General features: G+C 37.3%; 1 protein-coding gene across 1 annotated transcript; it reads left to right on the top strand.

Annotated features, from left to right (window-relative positions):
- Positions 1-14: 14 nt before the first annotated feature.
- On the top strand, positions 15-25,471 carry mosmoa (modulator of smoothened a). Its single transcript, XM_032587470.1, has 3 exons — positions 15-990; positions 12,505-12,717; positions 20,823-25,471. Exons 1-3 carry the CDS (start codon positions 885-887, stop codon positions 21,005-21,007), a joined length of 504 nt encoding a protein of 167 aa, XP_032443361.1. The 5' UTR covers positions 15-884; the 3' UTR covers positions 21,008-25,471.
- Positions 25,472-25,559: the final 88 nt, after the last annotated feature.

The following is a 25,559-nucleotide window of genomic DNA, read 5'->3' as shown; positions in this document are numbered from 1 at the left end:
CCCTCTGAACACTCTGTCTGTGTGTGTTTGAGGCTGTGTAGGGGGGGGGGGGGTCCGCCTGATGTCATTTGGCAGAAGGGGAGGCACAGCTAGTGGTGGGCACACGGGTGGAAAGCATAACAATAACGGCGCCGATTCATCGTTCATGTTGGGGCGTTTAAACTCGCAGTGTTTTTAAAGCGTCTGGCTGTGGTCGGGAGCGAGAGAAGAGGAGGGCAGCTGGCTGGCTAATGGGCTGAAAGTACCAGATGCTATTGCAGCAGAGAAGGAGAAGAGACTCTCTTCAGCGAGACAGGGTGATGGGTTCTCGTTTTCCTGACGGGTAACCGTGAACCGACGCTCGAAACGCGGATATTTCGGAGAGTGGGAACTCGCTCCGCATCCCCTGGACTTCAGTAGGTGTGACATTGAGTGTGAAATGCCGTCGAGCAGCCTCTGGGCCGCAGCTCGGCTCATCGAGCCCGAATCTGGGAAATAGCTAGCTAGCTGTCTGCTAGCAGCAGCTGTACCCGATGCTGCTGCTGCTGCAGCGGCTGCTCCTAAGCGGATCCGTACCACAACACAACCAGTCCGGGGCCTCAGCGCAGAGTGAGCCTTTGTTTTACATTACTGGACTTCAGCGGGGCTTTTGAGATGTGATGCTTTTGTGCGTCACGTCAGAGCCTTTTGTAGCTGGAGGCTCTCGCTTGCTTGACGCGAAGGGGCTAACATTGCTGCAAAATGCACAGCAGACCCTCAACAGCGGGCTCCTGTTGAAGGGGGCGAGGTTGGACAGATAACAGCCCACCCCGAGTCTCTCTGAACAGCCGGAGGGGGGTCCCGTTTGGACAACCACTACCACGTTTCCCCCTGCGCCGAAACTCGCCGCTTCTTCTCCAGGCGACATGGATAAACTGACGATTATTTCAGGATGCCTGTTTCTGGCTGCAGATATCTTTGCAATAGCCAGCATTGCAAACCCAGACTGGATCAACACTGGTGAATCAACAGGTAAACCAACAGCCTTCTAAGTTCTTTCGATCAACAATATTCCGTGCGACTTAATTTTAGTTGGAGAAAATTGTTGGAATGAATAGATATGAGATATGGACTGCAATAAATATAGCTTTACTAAATAAGGACCATAGATTCATGGTCGCTGTATCAGTAAAATATTTGGTGATGTTTGCTAGTTCACTGCCAAAGTTGCAGTTGTTGCCTGAAACTACATATTTAATTGAACCATGTAGTTGTGCTGGTAGTAGCATTTTTTTTCTTCATAATAACTAGATGGACTTCTCGCTAACCTAACCTGGGGTCTATGTTTAAGTTGAACCCAAAGCAGAAAGACATCAAGTTGTTAAGTATTTCTTTATTAAAAGGCCCAGTAGTTCTCAAGTGTGTATTGCAAAACATTTGCAAAAGTTGAGCCAGTATTATCAAGTTAAGCTGGCAACCAGACTTCTTAACATACCCTAAAAGGATATTTTAACAAGAGTGATGTGTGATGCTCTGTTAGTATCTTGACTAAACTAAAAATGCACCACATGATCTGTCAGAGGCTGACGAAAAATGAAAAATCAAAAATCATCCTATCGTACTTAAATGCATCAAATCTTAAAGCCTCAGTTTTTCGGTCTGTAAACCAATCAACAAATGGCATGCATTATTTATGCCTTTTAAGCTTAGTTTAATCAGCTAATGATTAAAGAAATATGCTCTAATAATGCACAAGTGGGTATAATATTGTAATTCTTTTAAGTTTATCGTTTCATTCAAAACTGCTACCTCTATCGGAGAATATACCGCTGCGTTTTTCCTCTTAACATCCAGTAGTCCTCAGAACAGTGAGTAAATTCTGCTTATATAGCCAAGTGTTGCTCAAAGTGCTTTGTCATGAATGTGACCTGATAAAATCATAGCGAGTTAAAGTCATGATACTGAAAGCACTGAAAAAATAAAACAAAATCAAATGAAACATTAATTATAATACAAATACAGTTTAAGTGATTTGTACTTGTCATCATGTTCACTCTTAGCTGTTTTTTTTTTTTTTTTGAAGAACAACCAGTTGTAAAAACAATCAATATTCAAGCCCTTTCATCTCTTGAGCTGTTTATCGATAAAAACCCTTTTTACAAAGCCATCTTCATTCGTATGATATGTAATGATCTCTTGACATTTGAAGTGACCTTCGAGTGATCAGTTGAATCTGCTAACGTGTCAAGTCAGACCTGCTGGTGCTGACGGCGAGTGTGAGCACGTGTGGCTTGTTTTAAATGCGCCATTCCTGAAAACACATCCAGCCTATTGACAGACAGCTGCTACTCTTTATTCTCTTTGTAGAATGACAGCTTAATATGTGTGTCAGGGAGGATGCTCCATCCACCAGTCAGCATATGACTGTAACTCAGTGACATGAGTAATCTGTGCAGAAGCAATAATGGGATTTAATGAAATAGGCACATTGTCCACAATGCGGCTCGTTTGATTCTGTTGTGTAATGGGCCTCTTATTGTCCACTTCTTCAAATCCCCAGAGCTGCACTGGCTTTATACAGAAAATTGAACCTTTGCTATTTTAAACTGCAGTGTTGTGGTTTATGTGGGTGTTCTTATTGGAGTGGAAGTTGTCCAGCTAACAACTTCCAACTCGCTGTCACTCTTCTCACTTCCTCTCACAGAGGCTGCCTTTCTCTCATTTGTCCTGTCTTCAATGGTCTTATCACATGTGTGGGTGATAAAGCACTGAGATTCATCTTCACATCTCGTTTTTTTTTTTTTTCTTTGATGGCTTTAATAATGTTCCCGCTTCTGTCTAAAATGTGCAATTTCCATGCAAACAGAATCAAATGTTCTTTGTTCTCTGACAGTGCTTTCATTGTAATGTAAATGTGTTTTTATTTTAGATTAATAGCTTTGGGTACTGTGTTTCTATATAAAGCCTGAAAAAGATATTAGTTGTGTAACGGCATATTTATAGGAAAGCAAGATATTGCACATTTATATTGAAATGCATTCCTTACTAACGCAGCTCGTTTCGTGGGTACGAACAAGTTATGCTGAATTAAAAAAAAGCTATTGGCTTTGGGAACACTGAAAAGTAAAATATAATAACCATTGATGCGTGGGTCATTATGGTATTTTCACCATATGATAACCTTGGGTAAAGTACCACAGTATTAATCATTTAAAAAAATCATATATAGAATAATTGGACTGTGATGGACACTGGAAATAGGTATAGCTTGCCCTTGACCCTGCAAGGATAAGTAGGCATAGGTGAAGGATGGATGATGTAATAGCTTTTAAAACAAAAAGCAACAGTTTCTAGATTTCTGCCACTAAAATAATATGGATTATTATAGGTATAATTTTTTGTCTTTCACATTTATTATTGAGAACTTGGATGAACTTGTTGACATTCAGTTGCTTCATATATACATGACAATGAAGTCAAAAGTTTATATTTATGTATTTGGCAGACACCTTTATTCGAAGTGACTAACAATGCAGTTAATATCAAAGCTACTAATAACCAACTTACAAGAAGGAACTCTAGCAGGGTAGACATGGTACAAGCATGGAGGGAAGTGAAGAAAGACACGGTGCAGCAGAGGTGTAACGAAATACAGTGTTGCGCTGAAAAGTTAGGTCTTTTGTCTAAAGAAAGTGTGTATCTCCTAAAATCTGTTTTGTTTCATTACCTATACAAATTTACTCATATGTTACATTTAGTGTACTGTTATTATTTCTATAACTTTTTTATAATGATTAAATTAGAAAGTTTTCAACATTTCAAACATGAAAATAGAGTTTGTATTCAGATATTGTTGAATAATCTCTAAATCTCTCTCTCTCTCATCGCAGGCTAATTTTTATGCAGTTTTCAGTTTAAACAAAAAGGTTGACACCAATCCGCTGAGTTCAGCACCTAAGCTTTTGTTGTGTTATTGGAGGTTTTAGTCTGACATGCTTTTTAATCTGACTGACTTTGTTCTCATATTATTGAGAAAACAGTCGACTTTGATAAAATCCGTCTTTGCTTCAGGTTTTTCCCACTGTTTTTAAATCTGTTTTTTTTTATTTTGTAATAAAGAGTAAGCTAACCATTGATAAAGCCTGATTCAAAAATGGCTATAGAAATTTTTTTCCCTATACTTTAACGCCACTTAAAAACTCTGCATTTTACGGTGCAGACAGAATTCAGATGCATAGCATAATCTCCACGAAAGCTGCACATTTCTGCCGTTACCATCTAAAGCCAACCTCCTGCAGAGCTTCGAAGCAGAGCCATTGTCACAGCAGTGTCAGACATAAACTGCAATTTTCTGCTGCTCAGAGTCTACGACTGTGTGGTGCACATTTATGTCCTTGTGGTGGATTTAATGGTTCTGAACATAAATGATAAGTAATGTTATTACATTTGCACCACCAGGATTATTTGTAGCCATTAATCAAAGCCGACTCTTAAATGTCTCCAGAACATTTTGAAAATTGTATAGCCCTAGTTTTCACTTTTTGATGATTCTTTTTAAATGAATAAAATGTACAGTATTATTCAACCTTACTGTTTCATTCTTACCACATTATTATTATAGATTGTTAATATTGCCTCCATTTGAAGTTTTCCTTCAGATAGAAAAACCCTGATCTTCTCCATGTGCTTCTTGTTCATATGTGTAATAATGTGGAAACATGTTTTGACCCCTATGTTATAGGAACAATAACAACTTTAGCTCCATGTTGGATGTTGTTTGACAGTCATGTCAGTAACTTGGGCTATGAAAACATGCCCCCTTTTACAGACTTTTTGTCAAATAAATGCAAAAATAATTAAACATTTTTTCTCCTATGGGCAACTTGATTTATATGCCATTTTCCCCTTGATAAATTATCTTTTGCAGACAGTTTTTGTATTGACTTAAGTTATCTTTGACATTAAACTTTGCTTGCTTTGAGACATTTGTGTAAGAAAAAAAAAAAAAAGCAAGAACACAAATGTGTAAGAGGGTGAAATAAACATTCACACAAACTGCAACTTGTTCTAACTGGTCCACAGTTAGTGTGACGGTGATTTAGCCGAAAATAGATGAAATGGGACACAATTAAATTGTCTTATTTTAAGTATCACTTTTCAAAGCACAAGGGCACAGTGTTATTACTACAGAGCAGCTGAAACCAGGCCAGCCATTATCGTCCAGTTACAGCTCTGCTGTGCCAGCAGTTCTCACCTGCAGTTTGCCCAAAATTGAGAGAGTTTGACAGGCAAGGACAGAGACCGCAAACTGAGCTGCCATTGACTTGAAAATCTTTATTGGCCTCAGGTGAAGAAAGTACCATTTTGAAATGTGAAATATCTTTCATCTGTTGACTGTAAAAACCTGGATGCTGTGCAGCTCCAGCTGAAACATTTAGCCTGCAGGTGATGGAAATGATCTATGAAAAGAAATGATTTATTTCTTGTGTTGCAGGTGGAAAATCTAAACTATATTCTAATGTTTCGCAGGGCCTGAGGGTTATTATTTTATTTCTAAACTGTCATCTATAAGTTGTGCTTCATCCTAAAATAGAATAGATACCTTTTTATATAAGATGAAAGAACTACTGATTGAAGGCAGGAATCTGATTTTTTTTATTTAATCAAGGTTGATGGATGAACCTTTAACAATTAATCTGATGGTTTGTGTCTTTGGTCAGTGATATTCAAGAGAAGGTAATTAGGACATGATTAATGAAGATATCCATGAAGACATTCATTCATTGATGTTTTTAAACACTGTATTTATATCTAATGTTGTTGAATTGTCCTCATTTCAGTGTAGTTTAGAGAGAGGCGGCACAACTTTTCAGCAAAAACGTGCTGCTTCAGTGCTGTGTTTGATAATCACAGATGAAAATGCATCTTGCGACATTATGATAATAATCCCTAGTATTTGGCATGCAGATTTATTCTTTTGTTTAAGGTGTTATTTTGACATCAGATCTGCCTAATTCAATAATGCTTCATTCTATGCGAGAGGCATTCTTAAAAATGTGTTTAGGTTATTTTGTGATGACAAATTCATGCTATGCCTCCATAAAGATACTTTTTATTTATTTAGGTGTTTTCGCAGTTAAAATATATGGACATGACATGACATGTTTTTCATTATAAGCACATGCACTGAAAATTATATTTTAACATCTCTACAGCCTATAAGTGGATTTTCTGTGTTTAATAAAAAGCAATCCTGTAAAAATCAACACTTATTCAGACCTTCTTCCAGAGAATATTTTTGCTGTTCAGCAAAGAAGAAAAACCATCAGGGATGTTTTTTCTTTTCTTTTCTTTTCATATTGCTTCACAAGAAGTGCAGAGGGTCTCCATGTTTAGTCTTGTATTTGCCCTAACCAGTTGGTTTTACACCGTTTCTCTTACCATGCAGTTTGTAAATATGCAATGTCTATTGTTTGTCAGTCTTTAAGAATTTTTAGACTTATTTAAAGTGTGAGCATAGACTTATCACAGTCTGTGCTCTTGGGTAAAGCTACTTCAAAATTTGAGTGATCAGATATCACTGCTTTTCAGATTGTTTGACCCTGACTGGTGACTGACTTGTTGTAAACTCAAATCCGGTCATTTTCCGATTGGTGAAGTCACCATTGTTGGCTTTTTTTCTCCCCTCAGCATTCATGATTTTATGTACTGTGTTTAGTGTGCGGATTTTGGTTCTGCACAGCTGCGCGTCAGTGCCCCAATAATAAAAGCGGGCAACGTTAAAAAGCCTCCAGCTGCAGAAAAAGGCAGCTGTCTTGTGCGTTAGCTTACCTCTGTGCCGCCCACCACAGTTCAGAGGCCATTTGGACTCATCCCTCCTGAGCCTGCAAACAGCAGCACCCCTGGTGCTTCACTAATGACAGCATCATCATCTTGCAGTTGAGCAGACGCGGCGCTCGTTTCCTCTCATTTGGGCCAAGATATGGTGAGAGGAGTGTTTTGATCATTGTGAGTGCAGAGCTGACGGCAGGGTATCAGGGCATGATGGGGGCGTGAAAAAGAGCAGGGCCTCAAAATCGTAAATTGGCCCATTATTTTCTGTAAGTAATAGTGAGCACTACAGCGCGAGTGAGATTTGTAGACTATACATATTATTTTTTAGATTATTATTTTTTTATTTCTAGCCAAAAGGCATAATCATGCTGCACTCATGATTATTTGTTCTACCTTGCATTAATTTCAATTGTAGCGTTTCATTTCTGAATCCAAACGTTCCTGTTTCTATTTAGGTTTAGCACATGTAGGTTTAAAGGGACATGTGCCCAATCAGATAAAATACAAGCTGCTGCTGCCTTGTACACATTTAGATTGCTTGTCTGCGCATTTATTACCAACGCCTCAGTTGGAACATTACATCCGTTTTCAGTGCAGAGTGAAATGAGGGCTAACTGGATGTTTTTCAGCACCTGCAGGTTGTTCAATTCGCTCCATTAACTCTACATCGTGTCTGCGCCACAGCATCCTGTCATCCCCGAATAAAATCAAATCACTGTTGTCTTTTTCCATTGTCTCTGATGATGTACCAGAAGCAGATTAAATTTTTGAAACATCTCTTTATAAGGGGCACTGTGTCTTACAACTGAACTGTCTGACATCATTAGCATTTGGAAATTTGCAGCGTCATGGAAAATGGGAAGTTTTTAATCATTGCTGTCTGCTATTTCTATACTATGCGAGTAAAGTCAAATTTATATCATGTAAATTACAGGATGATGGGAATGTCCTATACACAAGGTTACAATGTTGTTCTAAATTTGCACAATTTTTGACCGAGTTGAAAGAAAATCTTAGCATTGCTTTTATATGATATTTTTGCCTTTGGAGAGTTGGTCTTTTCATGCCCTACTATTTTAGGTTCAAAAAGAGTCGGAACATTTTATACAGACCAGACATCAGGTTATGCTTATCCTGGGAATCCTTCATATCTGCTTTGACAACAGATAATTTACTGTAATTACATATATTCTACTTATAGTTTGCCTTAAAGGAAAACTATAAAGCAACTAAATCCTGCTGTGACTCCAGCAGGAGTTTGCTCATAGTTATTATGGTTTGATCAATGGTCTTAATCTGTTATATTGCATGAGTCAACTTCCCCAAAACTGAGAGCAGAACCGCAATGAAGGAAATGTGAGTAATACAAAATATTTTAGAAAATGTTACTCATTTAATTGTACGTGAGATTTGTTATTGTTTCTGTACTTTGTATAAATAGAACAAAGAAAAAAACTTGATGCATGATGGTTAATTATAGAAATGTACTAATTACAAGAGTTTAAACCCTATAGAGTTACTATTGACAGCTAGGTGAATTTGTCTGATTCATTCACAGTCTGGAAAAATAGAATATATTCTTAGTTCCCGACTAATCCTCTGTCTGTACTGGTCATACTTAAAGTTAATGACTTTCGGTCACCGGCCGTTTTATCTGTGGTTCTCTACATTAAATGAACCATTTATACCGCTATGATCTCTTGAGAGAGTTATTGATTACTTGTCATGTAAATGAAATAATTTTTCAGTGTTGTTTATTTTTGTCATGCAACGTTTGATGACGCCAGAACTAACAGGATTGTGTTCTTTAACTATACCCTTTGACATAGTGAACAAGATGTCACGAATGAACAAGATGTCACGAAGACAGTTTTGTTGTTATGTTGTGTGATGTTTGTGGTTTAACACCTGGAATTGCAGTGTGAGCTCAGCTGTCCCTCTGACTTGTAGAAAACACCTAACAGAGCTTCTGTCAGTGTTTTTACACTAAGGAGGCGTGAATGTTCCTATTTTGTTTTGGGTAAAAGTGATCATCCCAGGAAGAATTTGTGGATAAAGCCTGAAACTGCTGTGTAAAACCAGGATTACTTTATTTAGAACAACCATTCAGCTTGTTTTTGTCTTCTTTTACTGTTTCATTGGCATTATTGAATTGAAAGCAGTAAAAGGATCCTCTTTTGAGTGTTTGTTTTTAAGTGTGACCAGACAAAAGGGGGAAAACGGCTAAATGCGTCATTGTCTGTGCGTCCTGGCAGTGCTCATTACCTCCGTTTCTTTATAGAATTACCCAAGACGCCTGTGAATGCCAGGTGTGAGCAGGGCATGTGTTAGTGATTGTCTGTAAGCTCAATCCAGGCCTTACTCTTTATGACAGTGAAGTGGATGTTTTAACCCTTCCAGTTTGATAGAAAAGTACATTTATCTGACAAATTATTGTGGCTACGTAAAATTCAGCAGCTAATATTTTTATGAAATGTTTTGTTTTTGGGGTCATATTTTGTGTGACTGTCTGATTAGAGTATGCATTAAAAATACACCACTGTTTGACTAATACTGATATTTAAGCAGGAACAGTTTGTGTTTGTTGCTGCTGGCTGGATTGTTTACCTGCGTTCATTTAGCATAGCGTGCCTGCCTGTTGTATGGCAGGAATCCCACTGAGTGCTGGTAAAACAGCAGGAGGTCAGGGGATGCAGGGAAAACAGTCGTAAACCCTTCTATTACCCGCAGCAATCAAACTTTTGTCTAATTCCCCTTCAACTTGTCCCTGCCACTTTCTGCCTTGTTTATTCAACGTTGTTCTGTAACACCAAAATGACTTTAGAAAAGTATTGTTGAGTAAACTAAGCCTGTCATGTACCAGTTTAGTAGGGGGTGTTTAACATTTAGTTACCGCATAAGTGAAAACTACATTAGCATCCCAGAGTTAGTGAAAACATCTATTAAGTTGCCACCTTTTGTGCTAAATTCGAAGGTTTTTCATTGTAAGCTTATGTAGATGTAAAGCTTGCTGTTCCTGCAGTTCATCAGAGCCATTGTAGACATCTACACCATTTTCTTTTAAACCACAGGCATTGTTTTTTTCTGAGCTAGCCGAGCTGGGGAAGCTGGTTGCTATACTATAAAAGCATGTTTTCTCTGGGCGGTATAAAAGGGACAGGATTTCCTCTGTGGAGTCTGCATAACCCTCAGCACTCACAGGCCCGAGAGAGCACACAGGTTTCGGTTGTTTATTGCGGTTAAATTGATTTTTGATTCATATTCATTAAACACAAAGTTTAAAACTAACGAGGAATAAATTGTTCATACATTTGCCAGACAAAGACTGAATCTGAAACTCCAGCTTGCATATTTGTCCCATTCTACCTTCCACCCACCTACTGAGCCTCTGAACTTTTATGATGCTGCCTACAAAGGCCCACCTCTTCAGTGAAGGGGTTATTTTGTGTTTTTATTGCTCATTTAAGAACAAATGTGTTCTAGGGGGGAAAAAGTTTTTAAAACAGGTAAGGATCACTCTCTCTGACTCAGATATTCATTCTGGGTACCTGTTTGACAATGAAATTAAGTTGCCACATATATTTTGATAAACTCCCATAGGACTCGAGAATTTAAACAGATTATTTTGTTATTTTAATGAAGTGTGCCATACTACCTTACAAACTAAACCATAGAATACAGAAAGGCATAATTAGAAAAAAAGGCGAGGTAATTTTATGTATTTATATGGTACAAGAAGGCAATTCGAAGTGCTTTACATGATTAGAAGAAAAAAAAAAAAACGACAGACAAGCAGGTGCCAGAGTGATTTAAAAAAGTCACTTGAGACTATTTCTAGTTTAATAGAAAACTCAAATTACACTCACTCAATACATTTCTTTAACTGAATATCAGATTTCCGCTCAACAAAAGTCTACTTAAACCTGTTTTAATTACACATTCATACAATAAAAGAGAGACTGTGTTGAATGGTGCAGTTTCCTCTCTGTCTGCTGTGTCCTTATATCCATGTTTAGGGGAGGGCAGGTGAAACAGTGATTAGGTTTTCCAGAGTCAAATACTTCTTTGTTGAGCTGTAGGTTGTTACTTTAATACTGGCTATGAGATGCTGATGTAAAGTAGTGGGCTTTTTCCTGCACTTTAAGGCTACTGATATGAACTGTTGGGACAGCATTAGGCGTTATATTAAACAACTCTAATCGGTATCTGGGACATCTGGATCTAAAAGTCCCCAGTAGCTAATGAAGCATTGAGTTGCATGACAGCCTGACAAACCTTATTATCCACTGTCCAGTAATAGAAGAAATCAGTCTTACTTGACGCTTTGTTTTTCAAGTGAGTACTTCTTGCCTTGTGCCGTATCCTAGAGGGCCCACCTTTTATTTAAAGAGACCTGTGGTCAGCAGAGAGGTAAACAACGTGAAGCTGTTCTGCTTACTCAGGTAGAAAATCCCCTTGAGGTTGTGCTTTTAATTGAACAAGATGCCTCTAGAGAAGCATGGGTCTGCTTTTAGCACCAGCCTTTACACTCTGTCAGAGCTTGTCTCATGACTCGGTTTGATGCTCGCATCCATTAAACTTCTTGTCTTGATTAATCATAGATAAGTACAGTGGAGCATTTTGATCGCAGATGTGTGCTTGCATTTTCCATGACCTTTAACTGAGATCTTGGGAGATAAAGTCAGGTAGTTTGAGCTGAATTTGGACAGCTTGCACATTCATATTTACTGAACCTTTTAAAACTGCGGCAGCTCTGTCCAACATGACTTGAAATGTCACAGCTGTGTGGGATGCACTAACTGGCAGGATAGATCTCATCTTCGCCCTCGCTGCAAGTGTGGAAAACATTTTTCGCTGTCATAATGGTTGAAATGGTGACAATTCAAAGTATCCTTTTTCCCCATTCCTCCTCCTTCTCTTTGTTCATGCTCCTTTTCTTTCATACGAGACAATTCCTGTCTGTCTGTCTCAGATCTCACTATGTCCTGTAAGGTCTGAGATTCTGATTAGATCAGGTACGCAGGTAGTGACGTTGACTTTATTTAGAAAATTTTATTGGTGTTGGGTACAAAATCAGTCAGTCGTTTTTTGGCAATAAGTTAGTTTATTGGTTTCTGAAAAATGGAGATGTTTCAAAAACTTCCAGATTGTTAAGAAATGATAAATGGGCACTGCAGCGTTAGTCCAGCCTGTCACCTAGCAACCCAAGCTGAACTCCAGCACGTTTGGTCAACTGGTTTTCCCTGTATGTACTGTACAATTGTTCACGGAAAAGACAAGTATTTTGTTGTTGACTTACCATTCAGAAACTACTTTCTGCATTCATGTTGGTTTTACAGAAGGCTCCATTTCTGCTTTTCAAAGATGTATAGTAATTGTGTATCTGTTTGCAGCCATTTTCATGTGTCAGTGTAAACGATGAGTGTGGATTTAAAGTGACAAGACGCTCTAAATCAGCTTATTCTGCAAGAAACTTAAAATTGGCAGAACTGAGTAGATTCAAATCTCATTATCTAAGAATTACTTGTGCAAAAAATGTAATGGACATGCTTCACATAGCCTTGTAACATGTTTAAGAAACCATAATAGAACCCTTTATTATGTGGCTGTTACATAATAAAACATAAAAATGTAACGCTATGTTTCTGCTTTATCTGGTAATACTACGAGTAAATTAAAGCAAACCTTTTCATGTGTTCCTCTCCCCTGCAGGCGCCCTTACGGTCGGTCTTGTCCGGCAGTGTCAGACCATACACGGACGAGAGCGGATCTGTATCCCGCCACGACTGCCCCCTGAGTGGGTCACTACGCTCTTCTTCATCATCATGGGCATCATATCCCTCACAGTCACCTGCGGACTGCTAGTTGCATCGCATTGGCGCAGAGAAGCCACCAAATATGCCCGCTGGATTGCCTTCACTGGCAGTAAGTGAAGAAAATTATATTCAAAGATTTTCCTGATAAATTATGTTTCTCAGGAAACTAAAGTTGAATTACTTGAGAAAATCTAAATGTATATAGTCCTCTTGATTTTTTTGGACAAATTCATAGAGGATTGCGGCTGGTTTGGTGCATGTGTAGGTGGACAATATAACCGCAGCTCCTCTTCTTTCCCTTAAACTGTAAAGTTTTTTTTTTTTTTTTCTCCAGACAATATTTCTGTATAGATGCACTTGCAGCACTCCACAATAACTCTTCCATCTCACGCATTGTGCCTGGGCTGGTTTTACAAAGCTGTGTGGGTTGGTGGAATTCGATTGGTCAGTCAGTTCAGGGAAGCGGCAGCTTCGAGCACTCTCACACTGATGGAGCAGTGGTATGTGAAGCCACAATGGCTCGCATTATTGTCTGAAAGCTGGAGGCATTTTTTTTTAAATGGCTCAGACACAAAAAGGAAAAACACCCTGAGGATTTGCAAAAAGAAAACATTAAGGTGAATACTTGTTCCCTGCCAGGTCTTGTGCAATTTTATATTTTTTTCAAACACTTCCTAATCACCTGGTAAACTAGCACTCTTTTATATCCCAAGTTAAAGTGTCGTGTAATAAATGTCTTAGAAGCACAGAGAACACCCCAAGAAACTCAGGAAGAAAGAAAAAATGTGCAAGATGGATTTGACAATGAAGAGTAGTTTCAACCTGTTTCCATCTCACCTAATTCTGCTCGGATACAACAGAATTAGATTTGTTTGAGCATCTGTGGTAGTGGTACCCAGCTACAGTGTGGCAAAGTTGTCCCGGTCCAACTCACCACATTTAAATGGTTGAATTTGCATATTTGTCATTTCTCTGTTCTCCTTGCATATCACTTCCACTAAACAAACCTTTTTAAATTATTATCTTCAACTCATGGTCATATTTGTCTTTTTTGCCTTTTGCTACCACATTTTCACAACATATGTGACAATAAGGAATTGACAGATATCCCTAAAACATATTATTCTGCTTTATGAAACTATTAGACTATTGTTACTCTGATATAGAAATGACTTTGAGCTTAGAAACACAAACAAAGATTAGAGTAAACAACTGCTAACTTACTTCAAGTCAGACTGAAGTGGTAATTGTTACTTTTGTATTAGCTGTTTAGCTGCCTAATAAACTGTTTTTTTGTGTTGAAAAAAGCAGTTTCATAGTGCTATGGTACTAAAACTAAATAAAAAAATAAACTAAGATTTATAAAATGATCTAAATGTTTTAATTTCAGACAGAAAAGTAACAGTTATTCCTGTTGTCAAAAGATAGCATGTTGATTATTGAGAACATTTTAATTATATGTAATATTTATGTTATTTCGAATTTGATTCATGGACTTAAGCAAAAATATGGATTAATTAATCACTAAACTGGTTACTTATTGAGCAGAAAAAAATATTATTTTCTTTTTTACAGTTCTGCACTCTTTAAAATGACACAAGTTTAAAAAGCTTTCAGTAGCTCGATAACTAGTAGGGCTATGTGCTCAGGTAGCTGCCATGCAAATGACTGCTTCACTAACTATTTTATCTAAACAACAGTGATTGTTGGTCCTCCTTCAGTTTATATGTCATTAAAATATTTCAAAACAGCCACATTTGTCTTTGAAAGTCACAGAAAAGTGCGGTAGCCTTTTTTCAGTCAGCTGGCCAGCAGTGCTCTGCTGCAGTTGGGGGTTCTGCATGACTCTTGCACTCTGCTCTAAACAGCAGCAGAAACTTCTGGTTATTGTATAATGAAAAGTTTTACAGTTCTGAAATGTAACGTTTGAAATGATTCAGTCCTGGCCTCTGTTGACATTGCACAGCAATTAAAAAACCCCTTTTAGCTGTGATGATTTTCAATTTGCTATCTATATCTTTCTTCTGCAAATGTATTCAAGTGCAAAAAAGTGGAGGCGACATCACATTCAAATGATTGTTTTTTGAATATACCTTATTGTCATGATGAAACGAGTTGAATTTCTTCATGCTTGATTTGCTTTGTTTGCTGGCCAAAAATTCTGCAATTAGAAAAGCATCAGTAACATGGAAAATCAGATGTTCTGAGCTAAAATGATATTTACTTTATAGCCAGATTATGCAATCAATTGTTAGACAAGGGTGGTATTTTGTAGATGTATACCCGGTGCTATAAACCATCATGCTGATTAGGACCCTCAGGGTTGTTTGGTGGGTAAAATATGAGCTGAACACAATATTTTTTAGTACCCTGCTTTGTAGTGGTGAAACTATTTCTAAATTACATCAGGCTTGTCTTTCACATTTATTTATTTACTATTTGACAGATTTATAACACATAGCGCCGTCCGCAGAGATGATTGCTGTTAAGAGACGCATTGTCGTGAACCGCACACTAACAAGTAACGTAGCTGTCACGGCTCCATTAGCAGAACCGCTAATGGCAGAAAATATGTTTTAAGTCATATTTTCTGCATCACTTTATTAAAGATAGGACAGTTTTTACTGCATTTCATGAACTAACCCTTTAATTTTTAACAGTCTTTAAACAATATACTAATCTTTAGCTGACCTGCTAGATTTTATGTACACCAGATAAGCTGTCTTACCTCAGAAAACATACAGTTAGGCTCTCCTGAGTTTTTCTGACATTCTGAATTGTTGTCATCCTGAAAGCCCTCTGCAGATACTAAAACTTTTTTATTGAGATTTATTTGGTTGGAAAATATCTTCAGGCTTGAAAGAAACAAAGGCCAAATTCAAAGCATCAAATTGTGAAATCAAATTTCTTTTAAGTTACGTTTGATATGTACAACATTAGTATAACAAATGAATGTACCATAGTAATGTGATTGTGCTATAAAATGCCACTATGTGCCTGGAAAACATATATTACACCACCTTTAAATTTTTATAGTTGATAACTGTATTGATATGGGACAATATTGATCTGTTATTAACTACTGTTAAACGTGGTTGAGTTTTGAATATTACAGTGAAGCTGTTACAACATTTTATGTTTTCTGGGGATGATTTTTTTACTCCAGTAGATGAAATGGAAACAAAGGGGGTCTGGACCCAGAAAATTAACCTTTCTACTGCAAAAGGTCTCCGAAGTGGAAATATGCCTTCTGTGTGTAAAATCCATCTAATCTGAAGGATGACTGGGCAACAACAACATGAGCTGAGAAACTGTACTGTAGATTAACCAGCAGCAAGTGCGCAAATTACCATGTGTCATCAGTTGGGGCTTTTAAGATGTCCAGTAGTTCACAAAAAGTGCACTTAAATTAAACCTGAGCAGAAGCTGAAGTTGTATTTTATTGGCTCGTTTTTTTTTCTCTCATCCACAATCAATGTCTCCCTTATTGTTAATAAATTTATTCATTTCCAGAGTGATGACAACTAAAGAAATGAATATAAATGTATTTCCTTCTAATGTCTGTGTTGCTTCTCATGATGTAACATGAGAAACAATGTTTTTCTTTTTTACAATATTTTTTACAAATAAATATATTTGTTAGACAGGAAATGGATTTTATTTTAATGATGTTGTAAAATGTATTCAGAGTAAAGTGCATTGTAGAAGTCAACACTGTAGAAGTTAATACTTCTAAATATTTTAATTTGCAGAATGAAAATATTTTGGGGGGATTTTATGTTCAGTACAAAAAACGCAAAAATAATTCATGTTTTTTAACAAAAATAAATCAAAGAATGCACAGAATATACACACAATCTTTGCATGACATTAGAAATTTTTATAATGGTATTAATGTTGACAGATATTGAGATATTTGAGTATTTTTCTCTTTCCTCTTTTTGTCATCTGTGCTTCCATCATGCTGTCATCTTTAGCATGCATCGTTTGTGTCCTGTGTGAGTCTGGATGGATGAAATTCCCACTTGATTAAACCTGCTTGGATAATATTTCTTTAACAAATCAGATAGAAAAAGCTAGAATTTTAACTGTGAAGGCAATGCTTTCAGCTCTCAAAAGTCTGTTTTCTGGTTAATTTGAGCTTTTCGTCTTAGAGAGAGAAAAGTAATTCATGTAAAAATAGATTTCTTCTGCTTTTTCATCCTCAGCTTCTCTCTACATCTATTCGCATAAAGATTTTGCTCAATAATGAGACTTTCATTAAGAATTAATGCCTCATACTGGTTAAAATGTCAAAGTTCAGCCTCATGAAAGCATTTCCCGGCTGCATTGACTTTGGTATGAGTTTAAATAAAGCAGTGTGGCTCTGAGGCAGAGCAGACGGTGAAAAGCTGTTCAGACATCATCTATTTATTTTTAATTTAATGATGGTATGTTGTACGATAAAACCCAGTTGATTCACATAATGGTTTAATTTGCTGCATAATTGACTTGTGAAATCAGGAGTAAACATGCTCAAATATTGCTGTGGCTTTATCAATGTAAAGACTCAAATAGAAAAGACATTTAGCAGAAACTGAGAAATCACTGAGAGTTGAAATACTTTGAACTGTAGCCGAATATCCTTCGTCCTCACAAATGAACACATTAATGATTTGTAGAATAAATATCACAGTAATATGTATTTTGTCAATGGGCTTTTGAGTTTTGTGAGTAACAGTTTATTTTCTGTAAAATCTATTTGAGGAAATTATATTTTTCCTAATTTCATACTCCAATTATGGAAAGCTGCTTTTTCATAAATGTTTAGATTTGATTGAAGCAGCTCTTCAGTGATTTGTAAACCCTATCAAGGATTTGCAGTTTTTATTTCTCTTCATGGTCTTCCCTTGCGAGCTTCTTCATGAGATTTGATTCATTTTTGCTGCTATTAATGAAGCTTCATGCATCACCAAGGGTTCTTTTCACAAAAATTAGATGAGGCATAGATGCAACATGGTTTCACGTGAAGTCTGTGTAGGCGAATTTGTAACATTTTGAAGAAGCTTGGTTGGGATTTAACATTACATTACTGACACTTCTTTCTTTTACTTTAGCTGAGTTGTTTTCTTGTAGAACCTGACACGCTGGCCAGTGCTAGACGGCTTCTGAAAGCTGTTTTGTGGTAAAACATTTATCTCAATCACTTCTGAAGTCAAAGGTGTGGAAAAAATGAAATTATTTTTGAACTTGGGAGTATAATTTGTTGATTTTGTGTGAATTTCCACAATAATTCTCAAGAAACTGGAGGGACTGATTGATATAAGTTGGCGGTAAACAGATAAAAACTGCATTGAATTGATTGATAACATAATATATAAGCACACTTGGTGTTTAGTCTAGATTGTAGAGGGGCACATAAAAATGTAAGGCGGGCCGGATTTGGCCTACAGGCCTTCAGTTTGACACGTGCACTAGAATGTGGCTTAGTAAATTGTACCCCAACCGTACACACTTCTTTGTAGACTCCAACAAATTTTACTTAACTTACACTTGACCAAGTTTACCAGCATCCATAAATTTTCATTTTAGTTAAAAAAAGAAGAAAATGTTTAGTAATAATTCCTGGAGATGTGGTGATTTGTTTTCATCATCACTTCCACCACTGACCCCAAAACAGCATGATGCTGCCACCACCATGCTTGTGAGTTGGTACTGAGCTTCTGGGGTTGAAATCCTTGTCTTCACTCTACTGCAAAGCTTGACTCAAGTAACTCTACCAATTCTGCTGAGAAATATTTTGAAGTTGTTTCTATTTGAATGAATCTAAACTTAAAAATCAACCATTTAAATGCATCTTAATGTCCAATGTGTACAAATTTTATATAATTATCAATTTGTTTTGCTAAATACAGCCAATGATTGCATGCATGCTGTGCAGAACCCTCTGTGTTGTTTTTAGCTTATCTCCATAGGGTTCATTGCAGACTCCCACAGCAAACACCGGGAATGTTGCTTTCAGAGTGCAAGCTCTCTTCATTTGGAGACATTAATCTTTAATAGATTTTTACATAATGAATCATTCCTTGAACTAAGAATCCACGTCATTCTACCGTCTCTATTTTCAGCTTTCGGTTCAACTCTAATTGAACTAAAACCTTGTTTAATGTGAAAAACCTATAGAAAATTACAGTATCTTTGAGAATATCTACAGACTTTATAGACACTGTGTTTTCTACTGACTCTGCATGAAGGTTAAATCTCTCCTGATTCAGTTTTGATTGAGCACAAAGCAAGTTTTATGGTGTATCTGTTACAGACACATTCAGTTTTTATTCTGTGCCATATTTCTGATTTATTGAATACCTCTGCTAGACGTTATTCGCAAAGTAGGGTGTCGATTTTCCCATCTAAAATATTATCAACAAAAGAGTGAAGGATGCTTTTTAGAGCTGTTTGAAATCTCTCACTCTAAGCCGTCCTTCAAGGCAGGTTTCACATCCAGTATCAGTGAGTACACTGAACTCCCAAGTTAAAAAGAGCTCATCTTTTTAAAGTCCTCCTACAGACAACTGCTGTTTAAATGATCTCTTGGTGAAATATGAAATGAGCAGCGATGTTGAGACACACAATCAGTTTTGAACAACTTAAATTACATGAATGCCAATTTAATCTCTCCTAGTCTTCCATGTATTCAGGAAGGATTAATCATTTTTAATTTAGCTAAATTTGTATCTACAGTCTAAATCTCAACCTGGAAATTGAGATACCTTTTTGAACAAACTTTTATCTGAGTACATTTATTCAGCAGGAGAGAAAAAAAAATTATGTTAGAATATATTTATCTTTAATAAAAATCACTGTTGGCATAATACTTTGTCTCCTCCTGTAATACTTTACAAAGTAGGAGCAGACAGAGAGACGGATCTTTGATCATTTCTCTTTTATTCATTTATTTTTATCTTCCTTCTCACTTTTGCGTTGCGGTAAAATAAAATGGGGGTCCTTGTCGAGCCGATAACTAAAAGAATTAGACTTTGTTTAATATTTTAGTTATATTCCAGGAAAACAGAAACTCTTAAGAAGTTCCAAGTAACTCTGATAAACCAAAATAACAAGGTACAAATAAACAATGACTTACATTTTTAGTGTTGGTTAATAGTCATAGCATGTTCAATCATTTTATTTTATAGCTTTTTAGACATCTTTTCTAACTCTGACAGTAAATGTTGCCTGCACTTGGAATATTTGAACTTGGAGAGCAGAGTCTGGTCAGATTCTTATTACATGATCTGAACTGTTTAGCGAAACAAAAGGATGTAGGGAAATAAAATGATATTTCATGTGACACAACCAATTAATGTTTTTATTTGCACATTTTCGGGATTTGAGGATCTTGGTAATGTTACTGCTCAAGACATTTTCCAATTGAAACCAGATCTTTACTTTTAAGATGAATTACTCATTACTCACTTTTTTGTTTTGGGTTAGTTAGCATGATCAGAATCATACTTTCTAAATTAGAAAGTTTTAAGAGTTTTAGTAGAACTTCAAAGTGTTTATATAAAGCTTTTTTATCATTATAACACTTATTTTGTAAAGTCCACCAGTCACCAGAAGCAAAATAGCCACACAACATGATTCAGCGACCACTGTACTTCACTGTTGGATTGGTGGTCTCAGGCTTGGAGGCTTCTTTCTTTTTCCTCCAAAATGAAGAACACACTGGCCATTATGGCCAAGCACTTCAATTTTAATTTCATCACACCACAGGAAATGTATTTGTCTTCCACTATATTTCAAACGTTTTCTGGCTTTATGTTGCTTTTGGAGTAACGGCTTCTCCATCGCTGAGTGGCCTTTCAGACCATGTTCATATAGAAGTAATTTAAACAGTTTTTGCGTTTTGATAAGGGGAAGGAGATGGTTGAGGTTCATAATTGTCTTCCCGTTATCATGGATGATTTCTTTTGTTTTTTCCATGATGGTTGTCCATAGGTTGTCCATGAGACTGTTTAACTCAAACCCCTTTCCTGCATTCATAAAATATAAATAATTGTGACCTAAAACAGGAAATGTTTTGTCTGATGTAAATGTCTGAGGGAAAAAAAGGTCATGTGTGTTTTTGATACAGCGTAAGTAAACATCTGAGTTTAACTGTAAAGAGAGATTCGTAATGTTCTTTTTAATAAATGATTCAGTTTAGTAATTGCATCCTTGTTCTCCTCCCTGCAGTGATTCTGTTCTGCATGGCAGCGCTCATCTTCCCAATAGGCTTCTACATCAACGAGGTGGGAGGTCAGCCATATAAACTGCCCAACAACACGGTGGTGGGCTCCTCGTACGTTCTGTTTGTCCTCTCCATCTTCTTCACCATAGTGGGACTGCTGTTTGCAGGAAAAGTTTGCCTCCCAGGCTGAGAACTCCTCCACCCTGGCCTCGGGACTGACTCTGGAGGCTCTGAAAGTATTATGGGAATTCCAAATCTACAGACTGAAAATCAAAAAACGACAAACTTTTGCCCTCAAAACCCGAGACGGGGAAGGCGATGCTTACGTTTCAAGGGACCGCAGCTCCACAGAGAACTACTTAGAGATGAATAAATGAACAAAACACTAAAAGGAGACATGAGCACAACAGGGTGGAGGCTGTCGCAGTTCCCTGCAGTTCACTGCTGATTTTAGATACAGCCGATTCTCTTTCTCCCTCTGTGTTGTCGCTCTGATAGAACGGGTGCTTAATGTGCCACTGTCATGGCAGCCGCAGTAACAACGATGGCACACATCTCCGAAGGACCACTACAACCACTCCTCGACTTGATTTCCAACCGCCCGTCAGCACACATTTGCTTTGTCATGGCCGCTTCTGTTGCTATTTATAGCTTCTCTGTGCTATTTTCAGTTTTCAGTTTTTTTTTCTGTACAATTCCTTCTTCTTTCCTTCTTCCAGGTCCCACCACTCTCCGCTGAGGCAGTGTTATTGAGGTTATTGAGGTTCACTGAACTGAATCCTTTAAACGGAATCGGGTGAAGTGTCTTTGTCTGCCATATTGCACGGGCCCAGGTGTGTAGCCGAGGAGAGCTGCTGTTACGGCACACACTTTCAGCCTGCTGTGGATGAGACATAGATGCAGGTGTGCTTCCTCTTCATCTTATCCAGCCTGGTAGGCTACCAGAACAGGAGGTCAAGCATCATAAAGGGGAATGCCACTCAATCCAAGACCATGCATAATGTTATTTCTGCAGGCAGCAAAGTAATAGTTAGACATCTCAGTTAAACTGGTCATTCTCTTGCACAGCTTCAACTATCAGCCGTTTGAACATGAACTCACCTCTTATATTTATGGCAACATTTACAGCGAACAAAATCTTCTCTAAGGTTGTAAATCTGTGCAGCATTGAGATGGACCCCTATAATCTTGACAGTACGGATTTATTTTTTTTTTCAATAAAAGATTATGAAAACATGTAAAAGCTGATATTAAGTGGTATTCTCCTTTAACTTTTGATGATGGATAAAACGTGAGCCAGGGAAGGTTTTTCTGATCTTGTTTGGTATGACAGTGAAGGCACTGGGACTGCAGGTCAGATCCATGCATGGCGCTGTGCCTCGTAGTGCTGCTCGGCAGGTCTGTGAACGCAACACACACAAACACACCTTCACGCTGTCCGCACTGAAGCTGCAACAGTTGGTTTTGCTTCCATTACAACCCAAAAAAAATTAGTTTTCAAAAATGCTTAAGAAGATTCTACTTTTTCCTGTTTTTTTACAAAAGAATTCACGCCTCTAGAAACTTCAGTGTTGTGTTGGGGAGACTTTATGTGAAAGACGAACACACACAGGCATAGTGGTGAAGTAGAAGGTTCAGCTTTAATGTCCCTGCTGATTAAAAGCTTCTCACCATAACAATACTGCCACTGCCATGTCTTACAGTGGTTGTGGATGAGTATTAAGGCTTGGTGTCATGCTGTCCTGTGAACGTCTACTCAGGTCACTTGTCTTTTGCACCCTCTAAGTGACTTCCCTCTTGATTTTTCTTTATTTAGTCTGTCTTCCCATCATCTATCACCTACTTCCATGTCCCAGCTGAAGAAAAGCTTCCCCCTTGTTATCTTTGGGGTGGTGTGTTCAGGGTGTTGGTTTTCCACAACGACCAATGTTTCCATGTAGCCTGAAAAAAATAAATTTTGATCTCATTCAACCGGAATTCCTTGCTGCAAGTGTTTGCTAACTGGAGACGATTTAAAAAAAAAAAGTTCAAGAGATAAGAACACCTTTGCAAAACGTGTGCTCTTCTCCTCCTAGTAGGTTTTAAATGATTAAGTCCAACTTTATCCTTTTGTTACATTTTATGTGTCTTTAGTTATTAAATTGAAAACAGAAAATTTCTCAACTTGGTTTCATATAAAATACTTTCACACTGCAGCCTGAAACTTTCTAGGCATCTGTCAAGAGTTGCATGTGAGATAACACGTCTCCGTTCGCCGCAACAGCTTTCTTTGTCAGCAGTGTTCAAACGTGTGAATATAACAAGCTATTATTGAGAGAGAAAAAAAGCGGCGCGAGCGTGGATATTAATCAATATTAATATTTGATTCTAATGCAAAAATCGTATATATTTTAAGCTCTTTTTTAAAACATCACATTCAGTTTTATTGTTGGACTTTCTGCTTCCGCTACCTTTCCTCAGCTTAAGTTTATTCTGGGCTTCCATTTGAGTATTTTACTAAACTTGGAGTGTCTGTCAGGAAGAGCCATTGCAGTTGAACTCAAGTCGTACTACATCCTTAGACTAATGCAAACACAGAATTTCTCACCTCATGTGGCTTTTATTTATGGATCTGTGTCGCATTAAAAACAACATTAAACTCTGAGTAGTCGTTAGGTTAAATAATGTAGAATAGATAAACGGCTGATATCTGTTGAGACGGGTTCAGCATGTGGTAGGGCTGATCAAGTACAGAATTACAAATAGACATAAAATTACTCAAACAACAAACCACTATAACTCTCATTATTTTTCCATGTTCTGCTTAGGTAAATACAGATAAAAATTTGTTTTCTACACCCGGAATGTAATAAAAGCTTTTTAAAATGTGAGCCTATAAAAATAGCGTGTCCCTAAAACCAAACAAAAAAGTTTTTCCGTTCTTTACAATGAAGTTCACAGTGAAATAAGACGAGGAGGAATGTATTTGTTGACGCAGCTTTCTGCCTGTGTGATGCAACACTTTTTAGGCTGTTTTCCTTGAAATCTAGCAATATTTTCCTGTTGGGTTCTTGGAGATTATATACAGCCAACTATATTTTTACCCCTGTCAGATTTAGATTTATGTTCTTTCTTGTTGCTTGATTCCACTTCTTATTTTGGGCCATTCATCTTTGGTGATGAGCTCCAAGTTTTTGACATTAGAAAGCCTCTTTATCAGCACCCTAATTTTTAGCGTCCTCCACAGATTCTCTATTGGAGAGAAACATGCCCATATTTCTTACAATCAGAAGAAACATTAGACAAATAAAAACAACAAAAAAACGTAAAGCCTAAATCTTCTATTTAATTGGAAGCAAATTAACTACATTTTAGAGTTGCACTGTACAGTATATTAAACTATAGTCACCAATGCAATAGCAATGTGTGCATTGTTGTAGTTACAAAGGACTGCCTGTTTGCAGAATTTGGTAGGAAAAGCTATTTAAAGACCCGTGTCTGAAGTTTCTGTTTACCAAAAAAAAAAAAAAAATCGGTTGGGCTGCTGGGAATACTTTTATTACCATTGATGCTCACACTGAGATGTTAAAGGTTACAAAGAAAGACAGAAAATGTGGGCTAATCATCATTTATATTGTCAACACAATATTTAGCACTAGATTCTCAGGCGTATTTAAATGTAAAAAAAATTATTTTTAGGGGGAAAAAAAAAACCCAAAATGCCTTTTTCAGTGCAAAAAAGCCCTTTCTGTTTCTAAACTTCAGGATAAATCAGGATGGGTTGTTATAATTTCAGCTGTAAGCAAAACAAACTAGACTATGAGTTATTTTCTGTAATCAACAACCCTAATAACAGGACAGCAGGTGCATATTTCTACATTCGCCGACTTTTCAAGTGATTAATACGTTCATTTTATCCTGTTAAAGTTTTTCTTACGTGCTCATTAATCATTGCATTTACAAACCTTTGCTCTGTCTTGCCTAAACATGCTTGCCCATGTTTCTATCTCGGACATTGGAGTGATTACTATACGTTTCAAACTGAAGCTTCTTCCTCACCCAGACGCTGATCATCTACCATCAAATCACTGTTTGGATAGTAGATGGCTTCCTCCTCACTAAAGTTGTTTATTTCTCTTCCATTCTCTTCCATTATGTTTAAATACTCTAAATCTGGCATCATATAAGCTACTGAGACACAGATCTTTCATTCACCGTGTGTGTTTGTGTGTGTTGAAGCAGTCACAGCCGCTCTGTTTGCTAAGTCTTAGGTATTTGTTTTCTATTTCTGTTTCCTGCTCGGCTTCTCTGACTCTTGGTCTGATGATGTGTACTGCTAAACTATACACTCTGCCTCTGGTTGGTCTAGTATTGTGCCATGACCTGTTTCTGTTTAATAATGTACAAACACAAAAAAGGCAAGATTTCTGTATTAGGAAGCACTGTGCGTTCAACAGTATAGGTAACAGACATAGAAGCACCACAAATGTATAAAAAAAAGAGAACTTCTTACCTCATTGTTTTTTTGTTTCTGCTATTATTTTCTAATGGTGGCAACGTGTGTGCCCTCTAATTTGTCTCTTGCCTTGATCGGATGTCTACACATAAAGCCTATGTTGATAGGAAATTATTTATCACTGAATAAAAAGAGAAAAATGGGTGTGTGTGACTCTGACACAGTCTGTTTTGTGCTCATTTGAAGTGTTAATCTGAATGTCTTTTTTTTTAGCCCATTTAAATAGAATCCCATCAAGAAGTTGTAC

Source organism: Xiphophorus hellerii, chromosome 16 (assembly GCF_003331165.1).
Source record: "Xiphophorus hellerii strain 12219 chromosome 16, Xiphophorus_hellerii-4.1, whole genome shotgun sequence".
Classification (NCBI taxonomy): Eukaryota; Metazoa; Chordata; class Actinopteri; order Cyprinodontiformes; family Poeciliidae; genus Xiphophorus; species Xiphophorus hellerii.
The sequence above is the reverse complement of the archived record's forward strand: the minus strand, read 5'-3'. Positions and strand labels throughout refer to the sequence as shown.